This window comes from Pongo abelii, chromosome 15 (genome assembly GCF_028885655.2).
Source record: "Pongo abelii isolate AG06213 chromosome 15, NHGRI_mPonAbe1-v2.0_pri, whole genome shotgun sequence".
NCBI classification, from domain to species: Eukaryota; Metazoa; Chordata; class Mammalia; order Primates; family Hominidae; genus Pongo; species Pongo abelii.
Genome location: NC_072000.2, coordinates 73,749,871 through 73,770,568, shown reverse-complemented (window position 1 = coordinate 73,770,568; position 20,698 = coordinate 73,749,871). Strand labels below are relative to the sequence as shown.

Below are 20,698 nucleotides of genomic sequence, written 5' to 3'. Positions count from 1 at the left end.
ACCCTCTCTCTCAGGGATGGAAAGAAGTGATGCTGACTGATGGTCTCAGATGCAGGGTGAACATGACAATAGGCATCTTTTCTTTACAAGAAAAGCCTTCCAAGCAACTATGATTAGTCACAGTTACCTTTTCCTTGAGGTGATAAATTAGTTATCTTTCCTGTTCTCATCTCAAAGCAAAAATATATTTTCATAGACAGTTCTAAGGATGGCATGGCATTGAGTGCTACCTGAGCCAGAACCTGACATCTTGTATGTCCTCGATCGCTGGTAGCAGTGGCAGCCAATTTTCTGTTGATTTCAGGGATGCAAGGTCCCAACCATAGAACTTCAGAACCGCAAGGGCTCTGAGCAGCCTGTAAGATTGAAGGGATTTCTCTCCCGCTTACTAAAAATGCATAAATACAGTAAACATTTTAAATACTGACTTTTCAAAAGCCACAGGAGCCAGCAAGTGGCAAAGCAGAGCCTTCTCACGTACCCACAGCAGCAGACAGTGCACAACAACTTCTTCCCCTTGGTCTCGTCTTGCCACTGGAGTCACTGCTCTGCAAGGGGGAAGGCTCTCTTTGTGGACACTCCAAGGCCCACCAGCCACAGCTTTTGCCAGGATTACAAGGGGAGGCTGAGTCTGTTCATAATGGGACTCTCAACCCAGAGGCAGGTGTCAGATCCTCCAGGGGAAGGGTGGTGGAGTGCAAAGAGAGCATGAGCCCCCAAATGCAGCTGGCTCTGCAACTGCCTGGATGTCTCCTGGAGCCCCTGCTGTTGAGCCCTTGTGAGCAACTCTGACTCACCCCAACTTCCCTGCCTGACTGTCAAGTCTCAGCCAGAGGCAAACTCAGAGTTGACAGTGACAGGTAAAGTTCACCACAAGGGATTTGGTTATTGAGGCCCCCACCCCCCAGGACTCCTGGATTTAGAGTGTTTCCTATATTTCCCATGAACACTTTTAACCCAGTAAGATGGAGTGGTGAAGTTCATTTCCGGGTCAGAAGAGCTATTAGCCATGAGTGGAAGCCCATGTGCAGGGAAGGGAACGGGAGATGGGATGTGCCGAGTCAGGAGAACTGAACCTGGGGATGTTGACACCACAACCTTCCACACCCACTCGGAAGTTTGAATAACCAGTTTCTCCCAGTTGCTTTGTGTGTCTGGGAGTGGCTCTCTTTCAAGAGGTTAAAACAACCATTGTAATCTCTCCTAAAGCCTTGCAAAAGACATCCCTCCACTCCTGTTTGCCAGGGGCGGAGTGAGATAAGAGAAATCAGCAGCTTTTTCTCCAAGAGTCAAAGCTACAGAGTTTCTGACTTTGGAGAGACCTTGCAAGGCCTGGGGGTCTGAGAAGCGTTAACATGACTGATTGCAGAAGCACACAGTTCCATAGGGACTGCTGGACTTTATCTGAGGGCTCCAGGACTATTTTGCCCAGTGGGTTTATTTACCTTCCTATTGGATAAAATCTGACACACCTGGACTGGCTCCCTGAGACTTGAGCAAGTTTTGTTCCACTATCATCATTCATTGTGGACTCCAAACACAGGCTGCTCAGACTATGCTGAGCTGGGTGGGCTTGGAGTGGGTTGGGGGCAAGAATTACATCCTTCCAGATGAATAGAGGGAGTGCATCCTTTGCAAGGACTGGGAGCTGAGGAATGCGTCAGAACCCAAGTGTTTCACAGATCTCTTGCTTCATCCATTAACATCATTGGTGGAAAAGCACACAAACCGAACAGGAGGAGAATCCAGTCATTACCATTTCTCACTCATTTCTGGCTCTCCTTTATATGATTACTAAACAAAAGCATACGCTTCTCCACATCAGAGCAGGTAAAACTGTCAGTTTCCAGCAGGGATACTGAAACTAGCAGGCCATAAAGCTAGGTATCCTGGCTGGGCATCATGGTACGTGTCTGTAGTCCCAGCTACTCAGGAGGCTGAGGTGGGAGGATCACTTGAGCCCAGGAGTTTGAGGTTATAGTGAGCCATGATCCCACCACTGCACCCCAGCCTGGGCAACAGAGTGAGACCCTGTCTCTTAAAAACAAAAACAAACAGGAAAACAAAACAAACAGGAAAAACTCACCAAACAAAAAACCTAGGCATCCTTTGTCTCCTTGAGGCTATTCCCACTAGCACAGTCAGTTCTGTTCCTTTAGTCTGTGCTAAAATCAGAAGAAAATCTAGCTGATAGTCCTTGTTACACAGGGACAGCCGGGACCTCAGGGCTGGAACACAGATTTTTCAATTAATTAGGAGGTGCAGCAGTGGGGAGCACTTCCTCAAATGTAGAGAAGCATGTGCAGGAGTATGTATTAGAGACACGACAAGCAGATTCCATAATTCTACATTTGGCCTGCAGGGAGCAACATCTCTCCAGCAATGACCACACCACATACTTAAATAGATACTGCAGGAAATGCATTTAATTGGCCAAGGAATAAGAGTTTTGCTTTTAAAAATTAAAAAAAAAATTACATCAACATATTTCCACTAAGTAATTTCCACTCCTACGTATTTTGATATAGAGATGTTGCTATTTTTCTATTTACAGTGCTAGGTACATAGTGAGCTTTTAACAAATAAACACTTATGGATTGTTCAGTTGGCTGAAGATAATTCAGACTTGCCTGAGGCATGGAAAATATAGGGTGAGAATAGGAGGAAGTATTGATTGGTAAATGCGCATGGAAAAGCACTGCTACAGTTTGAATGTTTGTTCCCTCCCAAACTCACACTGAAATGTAATTACCATCCCAGTAGTTTGCAGGATTAAAAAAAGAAACTTGATTGCCATTGTAACAATATTAAGAGGTGGGACCTTTTTTTTTTTTTTTGAGACAGAGTTTCACTCATGTTGCCCAGGCTGGAGTACAATAGCACAATCTCGGCTCACGGCAACCTCCACCTCCCAGGTTCAAGTGATTCTCCTGTCTCAGCCTCCTGAGTAGCTGGGATTACAGGCACCCACCGCCACACCCAGCTAATTTTTGTATCTTTAGTAGAGGCGCGGTTTCGCCATATTGGCCAGGCTGGTCTCAAACTCCTGACCTCAGGTGATCCACAAGAGGTGGGACCTTTAAGAGGTGATTTGGCCATGAAGACTCTCCCTTATGAAAGGATTAATGTCATTATCAAGGGGGTGGGTTTGTTACAAAAGAATAAGTTTGGCCCCTCTTGCTCTCTCACCCTCTCTTTGCCTTTCAACCGTGGGATGATGCAACAAGAAGGTCCTTGCCAGATGCCAGCACCTTGATATTGGACATCTTAGCCACCATATCTGTGAGCCAGTACATTTCTGTTCCTTATAAATTACCCAGTCTCAGGTATTCTGTTATAGCAGTACAAAGCAAACGAAGACTAGCACTTTCCTGTCTGGTTAATAGCTTGCCCAAGAAAAACAAATGCATTTGAAAATTTATGAAAGATCTCTCTAAAAGCAAGCCATGATTAATTCTTTTTAAAAAAGGAAACAGTAATCTTGGTTTTATAAATATTCCCCTTCAATTCAAAGTTCATCATTCATATGTGTTAGAGAAACAAGTTCCAGGTTTATGCATGTTATACATGTTTAAAGTTTTACATTTAGGCTCAGCCCTGTCAAATGCATTTATTACAAACTGACTCAGCCCTCTCCCCAGCTAGATTCTGCAGAGATGGTATGAAGCCACCAAAGTCCACCCATCACTGAAAGGAACCACTGAGATTAGTTTTGGCAGGAAGCACTGGGCAAAGAGCAGGGCAGCCCGGCCTGGGCTTGGCCAGCCTAGCAGCAGATGTGCATGTGTTCTTAGAGGCAACAATGCTCCTCTTCCCACAGAATAGGTTGTGGGCTCCCAGGTTCTTGCACCTTTTGCTGGGACTTGCCCCGAAGCCATCTGTCTATCTCTCAGAACCTCTTGGTTTTCCAAGCAGCAAAGAATGAGCACCTTTAATGCCAACAGTGTCCAACAGCACCCTGATCCCAGATGGACCCCTTTTCTGGAGACCAATAGCCTCAGGTAGCTTTGGAGGGTGGGCCTGCAGGGAGAGGGGCTGGGCAGTCTGTCTGTCCATGAGTGAGGGACAGACACACCCCTCAGCCCCCTGGAGGGTGGTGGTCTTCCACAGAAGCTGCAGATTGGCGTTTCAGCTTCACTCCCAGTGACACTGAGCCAACCAATGACCACTGGCCTCATCACAGGCCCAGGGTCCCCATCTGCCAGAGTTCATGATCACATTGTTTCACAGGCTGAAATCTCTGCAGGGAGAGGAGGCAGCAGGGAGAGGAGGCAGCAAGGTGACTGAAGCAGGGGCAGCTGGGAAGGAGACATCTGTGATCTTTCGACCAGCAGGAACACTGCCTCCCTGCCCAACCGGGAGTACATAATGCAGGAACCAGAGTGACTTTCCTTCACTCCTGAGCTTGTTTTGCTTGTGTTTGTTTGAGGCAGGGTCTTGCCCTGTCACCCTGGCTGGAGTGCAGTGGCACAATCTCAGCTCACTGCAGCCTCAACCTCCCAGGCTCAATCAGTCCCCTCATTTCAGTCTCCCAAGTAGCTGGGACTACAGGCATGCACCACCATGCCCAGCTATTTATTTTATTTTTTTATTTTTTGTAGAGACAGGGTTTTGCCATATTGGCCAGGCTGGTCTCAAACTCCTGACTTCAAGTAATCCTCCCGCCTCGGCCTCTCAAAGTGCTGGGATTACAGGCGTGAGCCACTGTGCCCAGCCCACTCCTGAGCTTGTTACGTGTCCTCTGGGGGAGTTCCCAGCATCACTGCTGTCCCCAGCTCCCAGCCAGGACCCTAGGTGCACAGGCAGGAGGGACATGGCGCCATCATTCAACCCTCGCAGGGTACCAAGGCTGTGAGTGAGCTCACCAGAGCGGGAGGGGAATCAGTGGGTGGCCCCGCAGCCAGGGCCTGAGCTCAGGAAAAGCAGCACTGTGGCAGGTGTGTGGTATATCAGGAGCCCAGAAGCTGCTGTCCTAGGCCCCTTTCCTCCCTACACCATGATGTGGTGTAAATGAGGGGCCTCAGCTGAGGGACATTTTGCTCAGTGTCAGAAGCAAAGGGAGGGTTAGGAAACCCCGGGGAAAAGGGAATGTCAAGGTGGGGAGGCGAGGCCTTTCTACATGAGGACCAGGGGCAGGGCAGCAGAGTCCCAGAGAGGTCCAGTGGGCACCAGGGAGGGCTGCCATCTTCCTCAGTGGGGCAGGCCCTGCCTGACGGCACAGTGGTAGACAGCACCTCCCCACCCCACTCCCTAACAGACACAAATCTCCACATACAACCAGGCCCTGTCCTCACCTCACCATGACAACCAGCACCCAGCTCAGGCCTGCATGGCCCTGGTGTGGACCCAAAGGTGGGGTGTGGGGTGAGGATGAGGAAGGCAGCGTCCATGTCCTTTGAGGGCAAGGTTGGCCCCCAAGTGGAGCTCTGGCCCAGGGGAGACGTAGGCTCCAGATCAGAGAGGCCAGGAGCTGGTAGAGTGAGGCCTCCCTCTGCCACCCCTTCCCCTCCCCAGCCCATCCAGGGGAGACTTGGGAAGCAGGGGAGGAGCGCCCATCACTTTCCACCCCGTGAGAGCGCCGAGGGGGCTCCAGGCTGGGTGACCATGATGTGGTAGATGGATTCCCGGAAGCGCTGGTCCCTGCTGAGCCGCTTGGCCACCTCCTTTAGCTCCTCCATGTTGTTGGCATCCAGCTGGGAGGTCATGAAGGACTGGGACGGCTTCACTGGGGAAACAGGAGCCCAACAGCCCTGTGAACAGTGCTCCCTCCACGAAGGCCTGGCCCTGTCCCCAGCCTCATGCCACCCCCTCACTCCCTTATGTGTGCCAAGCTTCTTCCAGCCCCTTCCCACACACGGGCTTCCACATCCTTTGAGAAACCCAGGGCCCTGGGAATTCACCTGTTTGCCCAAGGATGGTGGGGCCAGGTTCAAGGCCACACTATCCAGCCTCAGAGGTGAGCCAACCCTTCTGGCTCCCCATGTTGCCCTCTTCCTGCCTTGTCACCACCCCACCAGGGCACGCAGACAGCCACACTCACTGTCATTCCAGGAGGTGCTGGACCGGCGTCGGTGGAAGCGGCAGCTCTTGATGCGGCGAGTGGCTGCCTTATGGATGTACACGGAGTTCTTCATGATCACGGGCATCTTGGCCTCCAGCTCGGCATTCCGGATGCACTCCTCAAAGAACCCTGTGGTGGCAGGGCCAGGAAGGGTGCGGCTCAACTGCATCCTTACCCCCAGCCAGTCCCTCCCCTCCCAAGGATCCTGGTGAGATTGAGTGGGAAATATTTTGACCCCGTCCCTTGAGATTCCAGGGCCACCTGCTGAAGGGGACTTTCTTTGCCTTTCAAACCACAATCTGCAGCCATCTCAGGGCAGGTCTGCTGAGAACAGAGCTCTGAGCTTTTGATAAATGGAAGAAGCTCCTGGCTTTCCCCTCACCACAGATCCAACAGCTGCAAGAAAGCAGTGGTGCTGAGATGCCTGCAGGCAGGTAACTGGAGAAGAAACCCTTCAATATCCAGGGAGCACCTCATGCATAGCAGACCCTGTGTGGGTTTCCTGGCTCTACAGGGCCGGGATCCCATCTGGGGCTGAGTGCCAAAGTTGGGGGCCGGGGCCTAGAGGCAGGGCTTACTTTTCAGATGGCTCACATCAGCCCGCATCCTCTCCTCCTTCTCCTTATTCCGCACCTTGGAATTCAGCCCCTGTTCCAGGCTTCGCAAGGCCCCCTCTGCCTCCCGGAGACGCCTCTCCAGGTCCATGCGGACCTTCACTTCAGCCTGAGGTTGAGGAGAGGGAAATGAGAAGGAAGTCAGGTCCTGGAAGTAGCTGCCATCTTCGCCGGAAGCCTTCCTTGGTCACCCCTGGCTCAATGGGCGTGGATGGGAGTTATCACATCCTGCTTCTGAGTCTTACCCTTTGAACCAGGTGGACTGGACTTGGCACCTGCACCCAGCAGGTGTCTGTCAATGATGCAACAGACTTGCTGCTTCCCCTCGTGGTGGCTGCATCCCCCATGCCTGGCCGTCTGGTCAGACTGACAAGAGATAATTCATGCAGCTACCCAGTAAAGTGCAGGGGTGGGAGGGGAGTTTCCAGGCAAGGGGAAGGGCCCTGGCACCAGCTGCCCCCAGCAGGCCAGGTCGCACCTTGAGCTCCCGCTCAGCCTGCTGCTTCTCTGCCGTCAGCTCCTGCAGCGAGTTCTGCAGTGCCTGGGACTGGCTGGAGTAGAACTCACGCTCCTCCTCCAGGGCCCGTGAGCGCTCCTCGTTCTCCTTCATCCTGCGGGGACAGAAGAGGCACTTACTCAATGCTCACTCACCAAATGGGATTGCCAATGGATGGACAGCTCCTCTTAGAGACCTGGGTTGGAGAAACCTTGAATCCCAGGCTTCATGAGCCCCTGAACTTTGTGGTCCCAGGCACCCAGGGGATGAGATGGATGGTGTGGTCAGTGCTGGGAGCCCTAGGTTTAGAGTCAGAAGACTGGAGTCCTGGGTCCAGAGCTTGCTTGTTCTGTGACCTCAGAAAAGTCATATAACCCCTCTGAGGCTCCATTTCCTCATTTGTAAAAGGGGGCTTAAAAACTTGCCCAGCCTGTCACAAAGCATGGTGACAAGGACCTAATAACTCTGCATGGTTCACACCATTGCACGAGATAATTATCAAGCCAGCTTTGGGTAATGAAAGTTCTCTTCCCACTTTACTGGTGGGGAAACGGAGTCCTAAGCAAAAGGAAGTGAGTGAGCCCTACTTGGTCAGTGCCAAGTTGAACCCAAGAGTCCGGGTGTCCAGTTCGAGGAAAGTCTCCAGACCCCAAAGCCGATGGTGTCCTCAGGGGTTGGGGCTCCCTCACCGCTTCTCTGCCAGGAGCTTCTCCTCTAAGAGCTGCTGCATCTTCTCCTCGATCTGCCGGAGGTTGCTATGGAGGCCCCCGCTGGGAGGGGGCTGCTCACTCTGATTGGCCAGTGTCTGCAGGTGGTTCTCGTTCTCCTCCAGCATTTCCAGGGTTTTCTTCTTCTCTATGGAGAGTTCCTAGCATGGAGGGAGGGAAGGAAAAGAAAAGCCCAATTTAGGTTCTCTAATGTGGCTGCCCTCACCTGCTTTTCCATTCAGGGCAGTAACCCACTCCTCTCTCAGTCTCCTATGGCCGCTGAAATATCTTCATTCTTCTCCAGAGCTAAAAGGTCCAGATCTCTCCCACAACAGGGCAAGGTTACTCCTCCATCAAGAGTCATAAAGGAACCCAAAGTGCCTTCCAGTGGAGACGGCACCTGCTAGAACACGGTCACATGAGCTTCTGGGGTCCTGGTTCCTCCAGGGGTGAATGAGGAGACATAGTGGGCTTATGTGAAAAACACCCAACAGGAACCAGCCCAAGAACAGATTTAGATGCTCTCACAAACAGAGCGAGGCTGCAGTGAGCTATGATTGCACCACTGCATTCCAGCCTTGGCAACACAGCTAGAACCTGTCCCCCACTCCCCCGCCACCCCAAATAAAAAAAAGATGTCCTCTCCATTTATCAGACTGGGATCTTGTACTAAATGGCATTACACAGAAGCAGACTTGAAAATATCCATGGGAACCACCTCCCATGATGTGAAACAGGGAAAGATAAATGAATAAAGGCCCCACAAGCTCCAAGGCTCCAGTCAGTCAAGGGAGACAAGAAACCTTTGCAGCCTTGGTGATAATTCATGGATACAGCACAGGTATGGGCCATACACCATATGTGCCAGGCCCACTTCAGGGGACGGGCTTGGAGAGACCATGAAGACACAGTCTACTGAAATTCACAGTTTGGAAAACACACCTAGCATGTTAAGTCCCATAAAATATGTACAAAATGCCATGGGAGCCAAGAGCTCAGAGTAGATACCTGCCTTGAAAAACAGAGAAGCTTGACTGAGGAGATACTTGAGCTGAGACTTAGAAGGGTGAATAGAAGTTCTCCAAGCAGAGAAAAGGTGGAAATGATACACTGTGTAGAAGGAACAGTGTGGGCAAAGGTATGGAGCATGAAAGAGCTTGCTTCCTTGGGGTACCTGAGCTCTGTGGTTTGGAGCAGGGGTTGGGAGTCTTTGTGCAGGGCATGGAGGAGCAGCGAAGGGAAGAGTGAGGCGAGAGGGAGGGGGAGACCAGGACCAGAGTTTTCACTTGCTTGCCATGCTAAGGAGTTTGTACTTTGTCCTTGAGGCTTGTCACCTCCCCAACCCATCTCAGTTTCTGTGGTATCAGATGATGGTGACGTGGCAGTTGATTTCCCTTTATGTTCAATGTCACTCGGGAGCAGCTAAGCAAACAAGACACAAGAAGGAAGCGGTGGGTAGCTCCACTGCCCACCTTAACCAATCCTATCTGGTATAAAAATATAAGCACTGGAGATGGATTTCCTGAGGCCATGGTAATAGCAAGGACAAGCCTGAATTTGTCCTGTTGGGTCTGAGAACAGACACTTCTTGCTTTGGGCCTCATGCCTCGGCCAGAGTTTTCAATGATCCATAGAGAAGAAACCCTTTAGTTCAGCACCCCTCCATGCCCATTTCTCTTACAGATCACCCCCTGGGGAAACACTGCTGGAAAAAACAGTGTCATGTGGTCCAACCAACCAGCCTGCCACCTGGTCAACTAACCCACCAGCAGCCCCTCACCTCCAGTGTCTGCTGCAAGGACTCCGTGAGGTGCCTCAGTTCCTTTTTCTCTTGTTCTACACCCTTAAGGCATCTTGCAGTCAGTTCCAGCTCCCTGTGGGGACAGAGGGCTGGGTATGGCAGTGCCTACTCTCCCCACCCCTCACCAATCACCTCTGCACATAGAAATGCTTTTGCTTCACTTCCTGATGGGGCTCAGGAGGGCTCTTGAATGGCCAGCCCCTCTGCACAGATGGGCCCTGACAGCAGCAGTAGGGGCCTGGAGCTGAAAGGAAGTCCTGGCCACATGGTGTTGGAGTCACTTGCTCCAGGTACACATGCATCTGTCACCTGGAATAAACCTAGGGCCACCCCACAGGCAGAGGGAAACACTGGAGAAACAAAGGGGCCCCAGCCTCATCCTGTCTTCTCTGGACAGCACCTGCTAGAACCCATGGTCATTCTGACATAGAACATGGCTAAGGCCCCTCTCTGGGTTAGTAACAAGCTCCTTGCTGCCTTCTTCACAAGCTTCAGTCACCTTAGGCTTTTACACTAGTGTCCCCTCATCCTACTTGGAAAGTCTTTCCCTTCTCCTGCCCAATTTTCCAAATGCTACTCACCTTTCAAGGCCCATCTCACTCAGCCCTGTATTCAAGCCCACAAGCATCATGCATCTGTCTCAAATCTCATAATCTGTGAGATTCCAATCTCACAGGAGATCTGCACCATGCCTTCTAGCACCTGATTACATATTATTACACTAATGTTTCCTGGGTATGAGTCTGGTTTCCCCAACCAGATCATACGTCCACTCTTCAAGGGAGTGGACTTGTCTTCTATTCCTTTTAGTACCTGGCAACATTCTGGAAGCTGAGTAGGTGCTTGGCTATTTACTTAGTAAGATCCTCTGGGTTTTTCCCTCCTCAAAATACATAGTTAATTGACACTCTTGGATAAGGTTGTTGTAAGAAAACAGTTTCTGGGCTATCACTGATCATGTGTGGTGATGATAATGATGAGGATGAGGATGATGATGATGACCACCCCCACCCACAGCAGTAGTCTCCACATTCCTGGAGGCTGCCTCAGAATCACCTGGGGTGTTTTAAAAAAATATATAGATTTCTAGCCCCGGCGCGGTGGCTCATGCCTGTAATCCCAACACTTTGGGAGGCCAAGGTGGGAGGATCGTTGAGGTCAGGTGTTGGCGACCAGTCTGGCCAGCATGGCAAAACCCTGTCTCTACTAAAATTACAAAAATTAGCCAAGCATGGTGGCACATGTCTGTAATCCCAGCTACTCAGGAGGCTGAGGCACAAGAATCACTTGAACCCAGGAGGCGGGGCTGCAGTGAGCCGAGATCATGCCACTGCACTCCAGCCTGGGTGACAGAGTGAGACTCTGTCTCAAAAACAAACAAACAAACAAACATTTTTATATATACATATATACACGTAGATATATATACGTGTATATATATATAGAGAGATTTCTAGGCTCTACCTTCGAAAGATTATAATTCAGTAGATGATTATAATGTACAACTAGGTTTACAAACAATACATGGTACTAAAGATCTCAAATGACACATTCCCAAAAAGGACTATGCAGGAAAGACAGTGAATGTTGAGGGTCTTGGCCAACAGCAAGCACCTCTAGGCCAGCATGTCCTGTCTGGCCCTGGGTGAGAGAGGCTTTTATGAAGGCAGGGGAGTTTGTGGCTTGCAGGGATGCTCCAATGCCTTATGCTCTAGTGGGTAGAAATGACCCCATTTATCTGGGGCAGGGGAGTCTACAGATTCTTCTGGGAACACTCAAACCTGGAGCCTTGGAGGACAGACTCAAACTGGGATAGACCCAAGCCTGGAGCCTTGGGAAGATAGCATCTCCGAGGTGGAGGCCTCCTCAGATCTGACGGGGAAGGTGGGCTCTGCATGCCCTAACAGTGGCACCCCCAATTCCCAGGCACCACCACCACCTCTTGATCTGCTCCTGCTCCATTCTCAGCTCCTGCACCACCTCCTCGAACTGCTGCTTCTCGGCCTCCAGCACCTGGTTAAGGCGCTCAAGCTCCTGAAGAGACCAGAAAGGAACAGAAGAGTCACAGGCAGCAAAGGACCCCTGAGATCAGGATCCCCCACTCTATCCCAAGGGACCCTCTGGGATTTAGCACAGCCTGGGTCATGTGCTGCACCAGACCGGGAATTAAGTTCTAAGGCCCGCTGGCCCCACTCATTGACATGTAGTCCTGACAAACCCAAAATCCATGATGAACTGAGCCCACTGAAAACACATTTTGCATGCTGAAGACTGGGTTTAGGAACAGTCCCAACATTACTCCTTGTGGCTGGAGGAAACTATAATTCTAAATGTCTACTCTGCAGGGCAGCTCCAGTCACTGCCACCATCAGGCAGGCTGGCTGTCCCTCACACCCGGAGGAAAGAGTGGTGAGTGTGTATTTCCATTCGAGATCCCTGGAGTGATGTCTGTTAGAAGTGGCAAGGAAAAGCGATCCCCAACCCAAAAGTCAGAGAATAAGGACTCTTTTTCTCGAGGTATCTGGGAAACAATGACTCCAGGTGGCTTCAGCTTCCCTCTGCTCCGGCCCCAAAGTGGAGGAGAACTAGAAAGTGCAGGACAGGCCCCAGGGGATCAGACTTGCCCCTTCAGGAATCCCAGGAAGCCCAAGTATTTTCCCAGCAAGTATGTGTCCTCCAGGAGTCCTATTTTCCTGGGGTTCAGTGGCAGGTGGCATTGGGGGGCATATTTCACATAATTTGGCTTAAAGCATTTTTGTGACAACTGCTTTGTTCCTCCACATTTTACACTGTGGGAGGATATTATTTCCACATTCACTTCCTTTCTCATCTTCCACCTCCAAGTTCCACTCTCATTTTCACCTGGGGGCTTTGTTCCCAAGTTAAATGGAAACCCCACTGGGGAGGGAGGCTGTCTATATGGAGAAGTTGCCAGGGACTTTGAGGAGATGCAAAGAAGGAATAAAATATGAGGCAGAGGAAAGAGCCTGCGTTCAAACCCTACGACCTCCATCTCTAAACTACTTACCCAAAGAGTTGCTATATCTTTCCCTTCTAATCATTATTGGCACTTTGGGCATGGATCACTGGTTACAAACTGACCTCAGTTTTTGCCAAATGTTGTCACCACCAAGACTGCTTGCTGCTCTCTGGTATTATTATTAATATTATTATGTTTAGAGATGGAGTCTCTGTCACTCAGGCAGAGTGGCACTCGTGCAGTGGCACGATCATAGCTCACTGCAGCCTTGAACTCCCAAGCTGAAACCATCCTCCTGCCTCAGCCTCCTGAGTAGCTGGGACCACAGGCTCGAGCCACCAAGCCCAGCTCTCACTGGCATTCTGATGCTCCTCCTGGGCACACCGCATGGCCACAGTGCACCTGGTAAAGGTGAGTGGGTCCGTGGGACTAGCTAAAGCCAATGGAATGAGAGCAGAAGTGTGTTACTTCCAGGCAGTTGCCTTCAAGAGGCGATGTGAGATGTGCTACATTCCCTTCCGCCTGCCATGGCAACCAGTGTCTATATACGAGATACCATATATAGACATAATATAAATATAATTAAAATTTTATTCTTTTTTTCTTTTGAGACGGAGTCTCACTATTGCCCAGGCTGGAGTGCAATAGCACAATCTCGGCTCACTGCAACCTCTGCCTCCCAGATTCAAGCAATTCTCCTGCCCCAGCCTCCTGAGTAGCTGGGATTACAGGCACTCACAACCACACCCGGCTAATTTTTGTATTTTTAGTAGAGATGAGGTTTCACCATGTTGGCCAGGCTGGTCTAGAACTCCTGACCTCAGGTGATCTGCCTGCCTTGGCCTCCCAATAAAATTTTCTTCTTATGGACCCCAACCCCTCTTTGATGAAATAAGAGTTGGGAGCTTCAGAAAAGTTTGAAACTCCCTATTTTATTCATTCTCAGTAGCTAACACATGATATTGGATATTGCTTATGATGATAAACCCCTTTATAGCCTCAGATTTGACAAACCTCACATATTCCCTCTCCTCAGTGGGCTCTGCCTGCTGGGGCAGAGCCGTTTAGAGGCTTGGGGAAATTACGAGCTGTAAGCACCCCTGGGCTTACACCAGAAAAATAACAAATGTGCCCAGTTCTTTTTTTTTTTTTTTTTTTTTTTTTGAGACAGAGTCTAACTCTGTCACCCAGGCTGGAGTGCAGTGGCATGATCTCGGTTCACTGCAACTTCCGCCTCCCTGGTTCAAGCAATTATCCTGTCTCAGTCTCCCGAGTAGCTGGGATTACGGGCACACACCACCACACCTGGCTAATTTTTGCATTTTTAGTAGAGTTGGGGTTCCACCATGTTGGCCAGGCTGGCCTTGAACTCCTGATCTTAGGTGATCCACCCACCTTGGCCTCCCAAAGTGCTGGGATTATAGGTGTGAGCCACCGTGCACGGCCAGGTGCCCAGCTCTTACGGGTCTGAGGCCTCTGCTGCTTCAGAAATGATCACCCTGGACCCACCTGGAGGTTCCACCCCATCCCTGGAAAGTGCCTTTCTCTAACACTCCAACTTACAAATATTTCCCGTTACTTAATATTACGCTGGGATATCTTTTTGTAGTTGAAAATGGGGGGAGGGTCAATGATTAAAACCCATTCCTTCCCTCCCTGGCATTTAAATGCCTTGTGACGCCAGCAGATCCCAGCTATGCCTCTGAGAAGCAGAAAGTGAATCTGATCCACCTGAAAATAATACGGCAAGACAATCATTTGGCTTGGAATGACTGGAATCCCCTTCTTTTCCCAGTAGTCCCAGATATATGCAATAAGGTGCTTTTCTACCTGAGTCCGTACTACATGTGTCCGGGCAGCATTTATTGCTCTGTGAAAGGGCCAGAGAAACAGGCACCCACGAATCAGAACCCTCCAGGGTCAAAGGAACTTTAAAGGCAATTAAAGTCTCCATCAGATGCTTCAATCTCCTGCTTGGTTTTCCTGCCAAGAGGTGGTCCAAGCTTTGCTTGACTGGCTCTCATGACAGCCCATTTCACCCCTGAACAACCCTGATAAAAGCCTTTTCCTTACAGGCTCAACCCTCTGCTATGCTCAGCACTGCCACTCCCTGACAGCTACAAATACAAAAGCATTTATGAATAATGAAGATTTTTGCTGAAAGTTTTGTGGGGCTTCAATGAGAGCGTTCTGTTTCATTTATGGAGCAAAATTCCCCTCCAAAATCTCATAAGCCATCTCTGTCTCTTGCCCAAATTTTTTCTCCCTTCAGCAGCTGCCTGGCTTCCTGGGCCTTTCTCTCTGTCTCAGCTATACTCTCTCCTGAAGCCCCTCTCCTCAGTTAGGAAGCCTGCATGTCCCTGTCACCAAAATAAGAGCTAGGGAACAGCTCTTAGCAAAACAAAACACAGGCAAAGCCAAGGACAGCAACCAAAGCCCAGCCACTCTGGGCTGCTCAAGCACACCTAGGGGAAGAGGCACCCCATTTCCACCACCAGCTCCACTTAAGCCTAAAGCTGCCTTCCTCATAATCCTTCAATGGGTCCGGCTTATCCCCCTTGAGGCCGTAAAACAACACTAACCTCTTTTCTCTTCAAGTATTTAAAAGAGCAATTCTGTCCTCAAGTCTCCTCTCCTCCAAGCCAAATAATTCCTGTTCACCACACTCCACAGGGCATGATTTCTCATCCTCAGTAAAACTAATTGTATTCTTGAAAAGAATGCAGTGACATAGACTCCTGGTTAGGAAGACTTAATACAGTAAAGATTCTTTCCAATTAATTTATGAGCTCAATGCAATTCCAGTAAAAACCTCAGTGAGATTTTTTCTTATAATTCTATTCATTCATGCCACACATATTTATTGTCTAACACGGTTCAAGCATCTGCCAAGCTATGCACTGAGGACATGAAGATAAGCAAAAACAGATGTATCCTTACTCTCAGGGAGCTCACCGTCTAGTGCAACTATTAATAAAATCAGGGCCGGGAGAGGTGGCTCATGCCTGTAATCCTAGCACTATGGGAGGCCGAGGTGGGAGGATTGCTTGAGCTCAGGAGTTCAAGAGCAGCCTGGCCAACATGGCAAACCCCATCTCTACTAAAAATAAAAATACAAAAAATTAGCCAGGTATGGTGGTACAAGCCCGTAGTAGTTCCAGCTACTTGAGGGGCTGAGGCAGGAGGATCCCTTGAGTCCGGGGGACAGAGGTTGCAGTGAGCTGAGATCACATCACTGCACTCCAGCCTGGGCGACAAAGTGATGCCCTGTCTCAAATAAATAAATAAATAAATAAAATCTGACCAGGATTGTAGATCAGATGCAAACATCAAATATTAGCAAAATAATCAGACACATTAGAGCAGCATTACAAACCAAGATACATGATATGCAGGACAGGGACATGGTTCTATGTAGAGCTACCCTGATGGGCGTGAGGCAGGTATGTGGTGTGAGGTTGGGGGAGATCTGGTGATTCTTTAGCTGACAGATGAAGATGAATCAATAGAAGGAAAAAGAAGGAGCATTCCAGGCAGAAGGAAAGGTAGGTACAAAGGCCCTGTGGAAATCTGCTGCCCTGAAAGAACCGAGATTGGCCCACATGGTTGGGCCCAGAGTGAGAGTGAACATGACAGGAGGGAAGCTGGATGGGCTGACGGTGGCTATCATTTATTAAGCACTTCCTATGTTGCAAGCAGTTTGTATGCAATCCTCCCAACAGCCCTACCACGGAGTACCACCTCAGTTCAGAGAGTGCTGCCCCTGCCCTCTCTCTGTCTGTGCTAGATCCAAGGCAATCTAGACCACTCCCACTACCCCACCCCTCCCTGCTTCATATGCCATTTATGTGCAAACGACTCCTATGTTGATACCTGTAGTCCCTACTCTTGGTTGAGCTCCATCCTCTTATATCCAACTGTGGGCTTCACATCTCCAGCCAGATATCCAAAGATGTCATAAACACATGTCCAAGAACAAATTCATGATCTTCCCCACCAGAGCTTGTGATCTTCCAGTGCACCCTGTCTCAGGGAATGCACCACCTTCCACTTCTTATGCAGGTGAGAAACTTGGGATTCATGCTTCACCTCATCCTTCCCCGCTCTACTCTTTCCCACTCCATCCTCAAGTCCAGTTCGTATTGCCCCCCACCCCCAACCCCCACTCTAGAACCTGCCAGGCAACTTCTCTTCATCTCACTGCCCTGCTCTGGTTCACACTTCTATTAGGTCTTGCCTGGACTAATGCAGTGGCCTCCCACCTGGGCTCTTTGCACTCTTTCTGGCCCCCCTTCATCCTTTTCTCCATATTGCAGCCAACATCACTATTTAAAATAGAAATCACTGTAATCCCAGCACTTTGGGAGGCCAAGGCAGGCGGATCGCCTGAGCTCAGGAGTTCGAGGCCAGCCCGGGTAATATGGTGAAACCCCATCTCTACAAAAAAAACAAAAAAAATAGCTGGGCATGGTAGTGTGCACCTGTGGTCTCAGCTACTTGGAAGGCTGAGGCGAGAGGATCACTTGAGCCCAGGAGGTCGAGGCTGCAGTGAGATGAGATCGTGTCATTGCACTCCAGCCTGTGTGATAGAGGGAGACACCCCTCTCCACTAAAAATGGAAATCAAATCATGATACCCACCCTTTTTCCTTACTCCCTGCTCAAAACTTTCATTGCTTCTTCTTGGTCAGGAAGAAGGATCAAAAATAGAAGATTATTTAAATAAAACATCACATACAATGAATCAGTACATTGCCATTAAAATTGATGTTTTCAAAGAATGTTGAAGGACATGAAAAATGTATAATGTTAATGAAGGTATAATGAAAAGTATAATGAAAAGGCAGTCCATAAAACTGAATATCCAATATGCTCATAATTATATTTAAAATATACCATATGTAAGAATAGTATATAGAGAAAAAAAGGCTAAAATGAAAAGCACCAAAAAGTTTGATGACAGTTGTCTGTCAATTATGGGATTACGGATAAATTTTATTTTCTTATTCATGTTTTACAAGTTTTCTACAAAGAGCATGATTTCTACAATTAGAGGAAAAGTTACATATTAAGGAGGAAAAAGAAAGAGAACTGAAGAACTTCAGTTTCCAGTTCAGCATGTAAGGAATTTAGAAGTTGTCGCTTTATTCTAATAAGTAAAAAGCTGAACAAGGCCGGACACAGTGGCTCACTCCTGTAATCCACAAGGTGGATCACTTGAGCCCAGGAGTTTGAGACCATCCTGGGCAACATAGTGAGACCCTGTCTCCAAATAAAATAAAGTTAAAAACCAAACAAACTGAAAAATCAGCAAATCTTCTTACATCATTAGAGAAGTGAGGTCATAAAGCAAAGCTCTATTCCCAAAATTGAAAAGACAGGCAGATTAATATAGCTTGGATATTTGTTCCTGCCCAAATCTCATGTTGAAATGTAATCCCTAATCTTGGAGGTGGGGCTTGGTGGGAGGTATTTGGATTACGGGTGCAGATCCTTCATAAATAGCTTGGGTCATCCCCTTGGTGATAAGTGAGCTCTTGCTCTGAGTACGCATGAGAGCTGGTTGTTTAAAGTGTGTGGCACTTCCCCCCTCCCACGCTCTCTCTCTTGCTCTGCTCTGGTCATGTGACATGTCTCCTCCCCCTTCACCATCTGCCATGATTGTAAGCTTCCTGAGGCCTCCCTAGAAGCTGTGCAGATGCCAGCACCATGCTTCCTGTAAAGCCTGCAGAACCACGAGCCAATCAAACCTTTCTTTATAAATTACTCAGTCTCAGGTATTTCTTTATAGCAATGCAAGAACGGCCTAAGACACAGATACAGAGAGTCACACTAATGAGGCAGAAACTACCAGCAGAAACCTCCATGGGAACCAGTACTGGGGTAGGAAAACCTGAACTGCAATTGACAAATTGCTGGAGGTTCAGTTTGAAGAGTTAAAACTCCAGGGGGTGCCAATCTTAGGGAGGCCTCCTCACTTCTGTGAGTTATAACTCCAGGAGCTCTCCCGGGTTCTCAGTGAATATAAGGGGAAAGCAGCCATTTGGAAATGCAACACAGCATTCTGTTTTTTGTTTGTTTGTTTGTTTGTTGAGACAGAGTCTCGCTCTGTCACCCAGGCTGGAGTGCAGTGGTGTGATCTTGGCTCACTGCAACCTCTGCCTCCCGGGTTCAAGCGATTCTTCTGCCTCAGTCTTCCATGTAGCTGGGACTACAGGCATGCACCACCACACCAAGCTAATTTTTGTATTTTTAGTAGAGATGGGATTTTGCCATGTCGCCCAGGCTGGTCTTGAACTCCTGACCTCAGGTGATCCACCCGCCTTGGCCTTTCAAAGTGCTGGGATTACACTGTGCCTGAGCCCATTCTGTTCTTCTTTACAAAGCCTGCCATAAACTATTATACCAGAGCCTAACCTGTTTTATCAGAGTGTAACCTACTTGCGGGAAGGGAAATACCAAATTCCAGCCCACTGTACCCATGCTGTTCTACCTAAGGTGGGGGAAAGCACTGAGAAGCACTTATGAAGTTCACAGTCCAAGGGCACAACTCACCAAAAGGCTAAGACCACCACATCACTAAAGGTCTATTCACCACAACTCCTTTTATCCAATACATCATGGCCAGGGAAAAAATAAACGGCATTCAACAAAAAAATCACGAGGCATACTAGAAGGCAGAAAAACACAATTTGAAGAGATAGAGCAAGCACCAGAACAAGATCAGATATGGCAGGAACGCTGAAATGATCAGACCAGGAATTTAAACACAAACTATGATTAATATGTTAAGAGCTTTAATGACAAAAGTAGACAACATGCAAGAACAGATGGATAATATAAGTAGAGAGATGAAAATTCTAGGAATAAAAAAGAAATTGCAAGAGATCACAAACACTGTAAAAGAATGAAGAATGCCTATGATGGGATCATTGTGAGACTGGACATGGCCAAGGAAAAAAATCTCTGAGCTTGAGGCTATGACAATAGAAATTTCCAAAACTGAAAAGCAAAGAGAAAAAAGGATGAAAAAAAAAAAAGAAAACCCAGAACAGAATAACCAAGAACTGTACGACAACTGCAAAAGGTGCAAAATGTATAATGAGAATAATCAGAAGAAGGACTAGAAGCAATATTTGAAGCAACGACTGAGAGTTTTCCCATATTAATGCAGACATCAAACCACAGATCCAGGAAGCTAAGAGAACACCAAGTGAATAAATGCCCTAAACAAACCATACCTAGAAATTTCATATTTAAACTTCAAAAAATCAAAGATGAGGAAAAATATCTTAAGAAGCCAGAAGAAGAAAAAATTACCTATTGAAGAAAGAAGATAAGAATTACATCTGGCTTCTCAGAAACCATGAAAGCAAGAAAAGAATGGAGTGAAATATTTAAAGTATTGAGAGAATAAAACACCAACTTAGAATTCTGTACCCTGTAAAATCGTCCTTCAAAAGTGAAGGAGAAATACTTTCTCAGACAAACAAAAATAGAGGGAATTTGTTGCCAGTAGACCTGCCTTGCAAGAAATGTTAAAAGAAGTCCTCAGGAAGAAGGAAAATGATATAGGTCAGAAACTCATATCTACATAAGGAAAGGAAGAGCATCGGAGAGTGAATAAGTGTGTTAAAGCAAAATAAATATGGCCTGAGAAGGACTCCATACTTTTATATTTGAGTCCTTATAGATGAACTGTAACCTAGCTTAATAGACAAAATTGAAAACCTAACTTAATAGTATGCACCTGTAACAATAGCTGAGCGTTAGCCAATCCCAGCTGCCACACCTCAGCCACTCATAGACTGCTGAATGTCCAAACTGCGTTCAAATAAGGCAAACACCAAGCTGTAACCAATCTTGCTGCTTCTGTACCTCACTTCCAATTCCTGTATGTCACTTTACCTTTTTTGTCTACAAATTTGTTCTGATCACAGGCACCTCTGGAGTCTCTGTCAATCTGCTGTGATTCTGAGGGCTGCCTGATTCGCGAATCTTTCATTTACTCAATTCAACTCTTTTATTTTTATTTTTATT

The 20,698-nt window shown here is 48.1% G+C and overlaps 1 protein-coding gene across 1 annotated transcript in view; it reads right to left on the bottom strand.

Annotated features, from left to right (window-relative positions):
* Window positions 1-4,529: 4,529 nt before the first annotated feature.
* The window catches only part of PLEKHD1 (pleckstrin homology and coiled-coil domain containing D1), a 44,575-nt gene continuing 28,406 nt past the window's right edge, over window positions 4,530-20,698 (bottom strand). The window contains exons 7-13 of the mRNA XM_002824888.4: window positions 11,619-11,713; window positions 9,659-9,752; window positions 7,861-8,039; window positions 7,154-7,286; window positions 6,640-6,784; window positions 6,041-6,190; window positions 4,530-5,725 (exon numbers count right to left, since the gene is read on the bottom strand). Of these exons, the coding sequence (XP_002824934.1) occupies window positions 5,556-5,725; window positions 6,041-6,190; window positions 6,640-6,784; window positions 7,154-7,286; window positions 7,861-8,039; window positions 9,659-9,752; window positions 11,619-11,713 (966 nt within the window). The 3' untranslated portion in view covers window positions 4,530-5,555. The remainder of the gene's footprint in view (window positions 5,726-6,040; window positions 6,191-6,639; window positions 6,785-7,153; window positions 7,287-7,860; window positions 8,040-9,658; window positions 9,753-11,618; window positions 11,714-20,698) is intronic.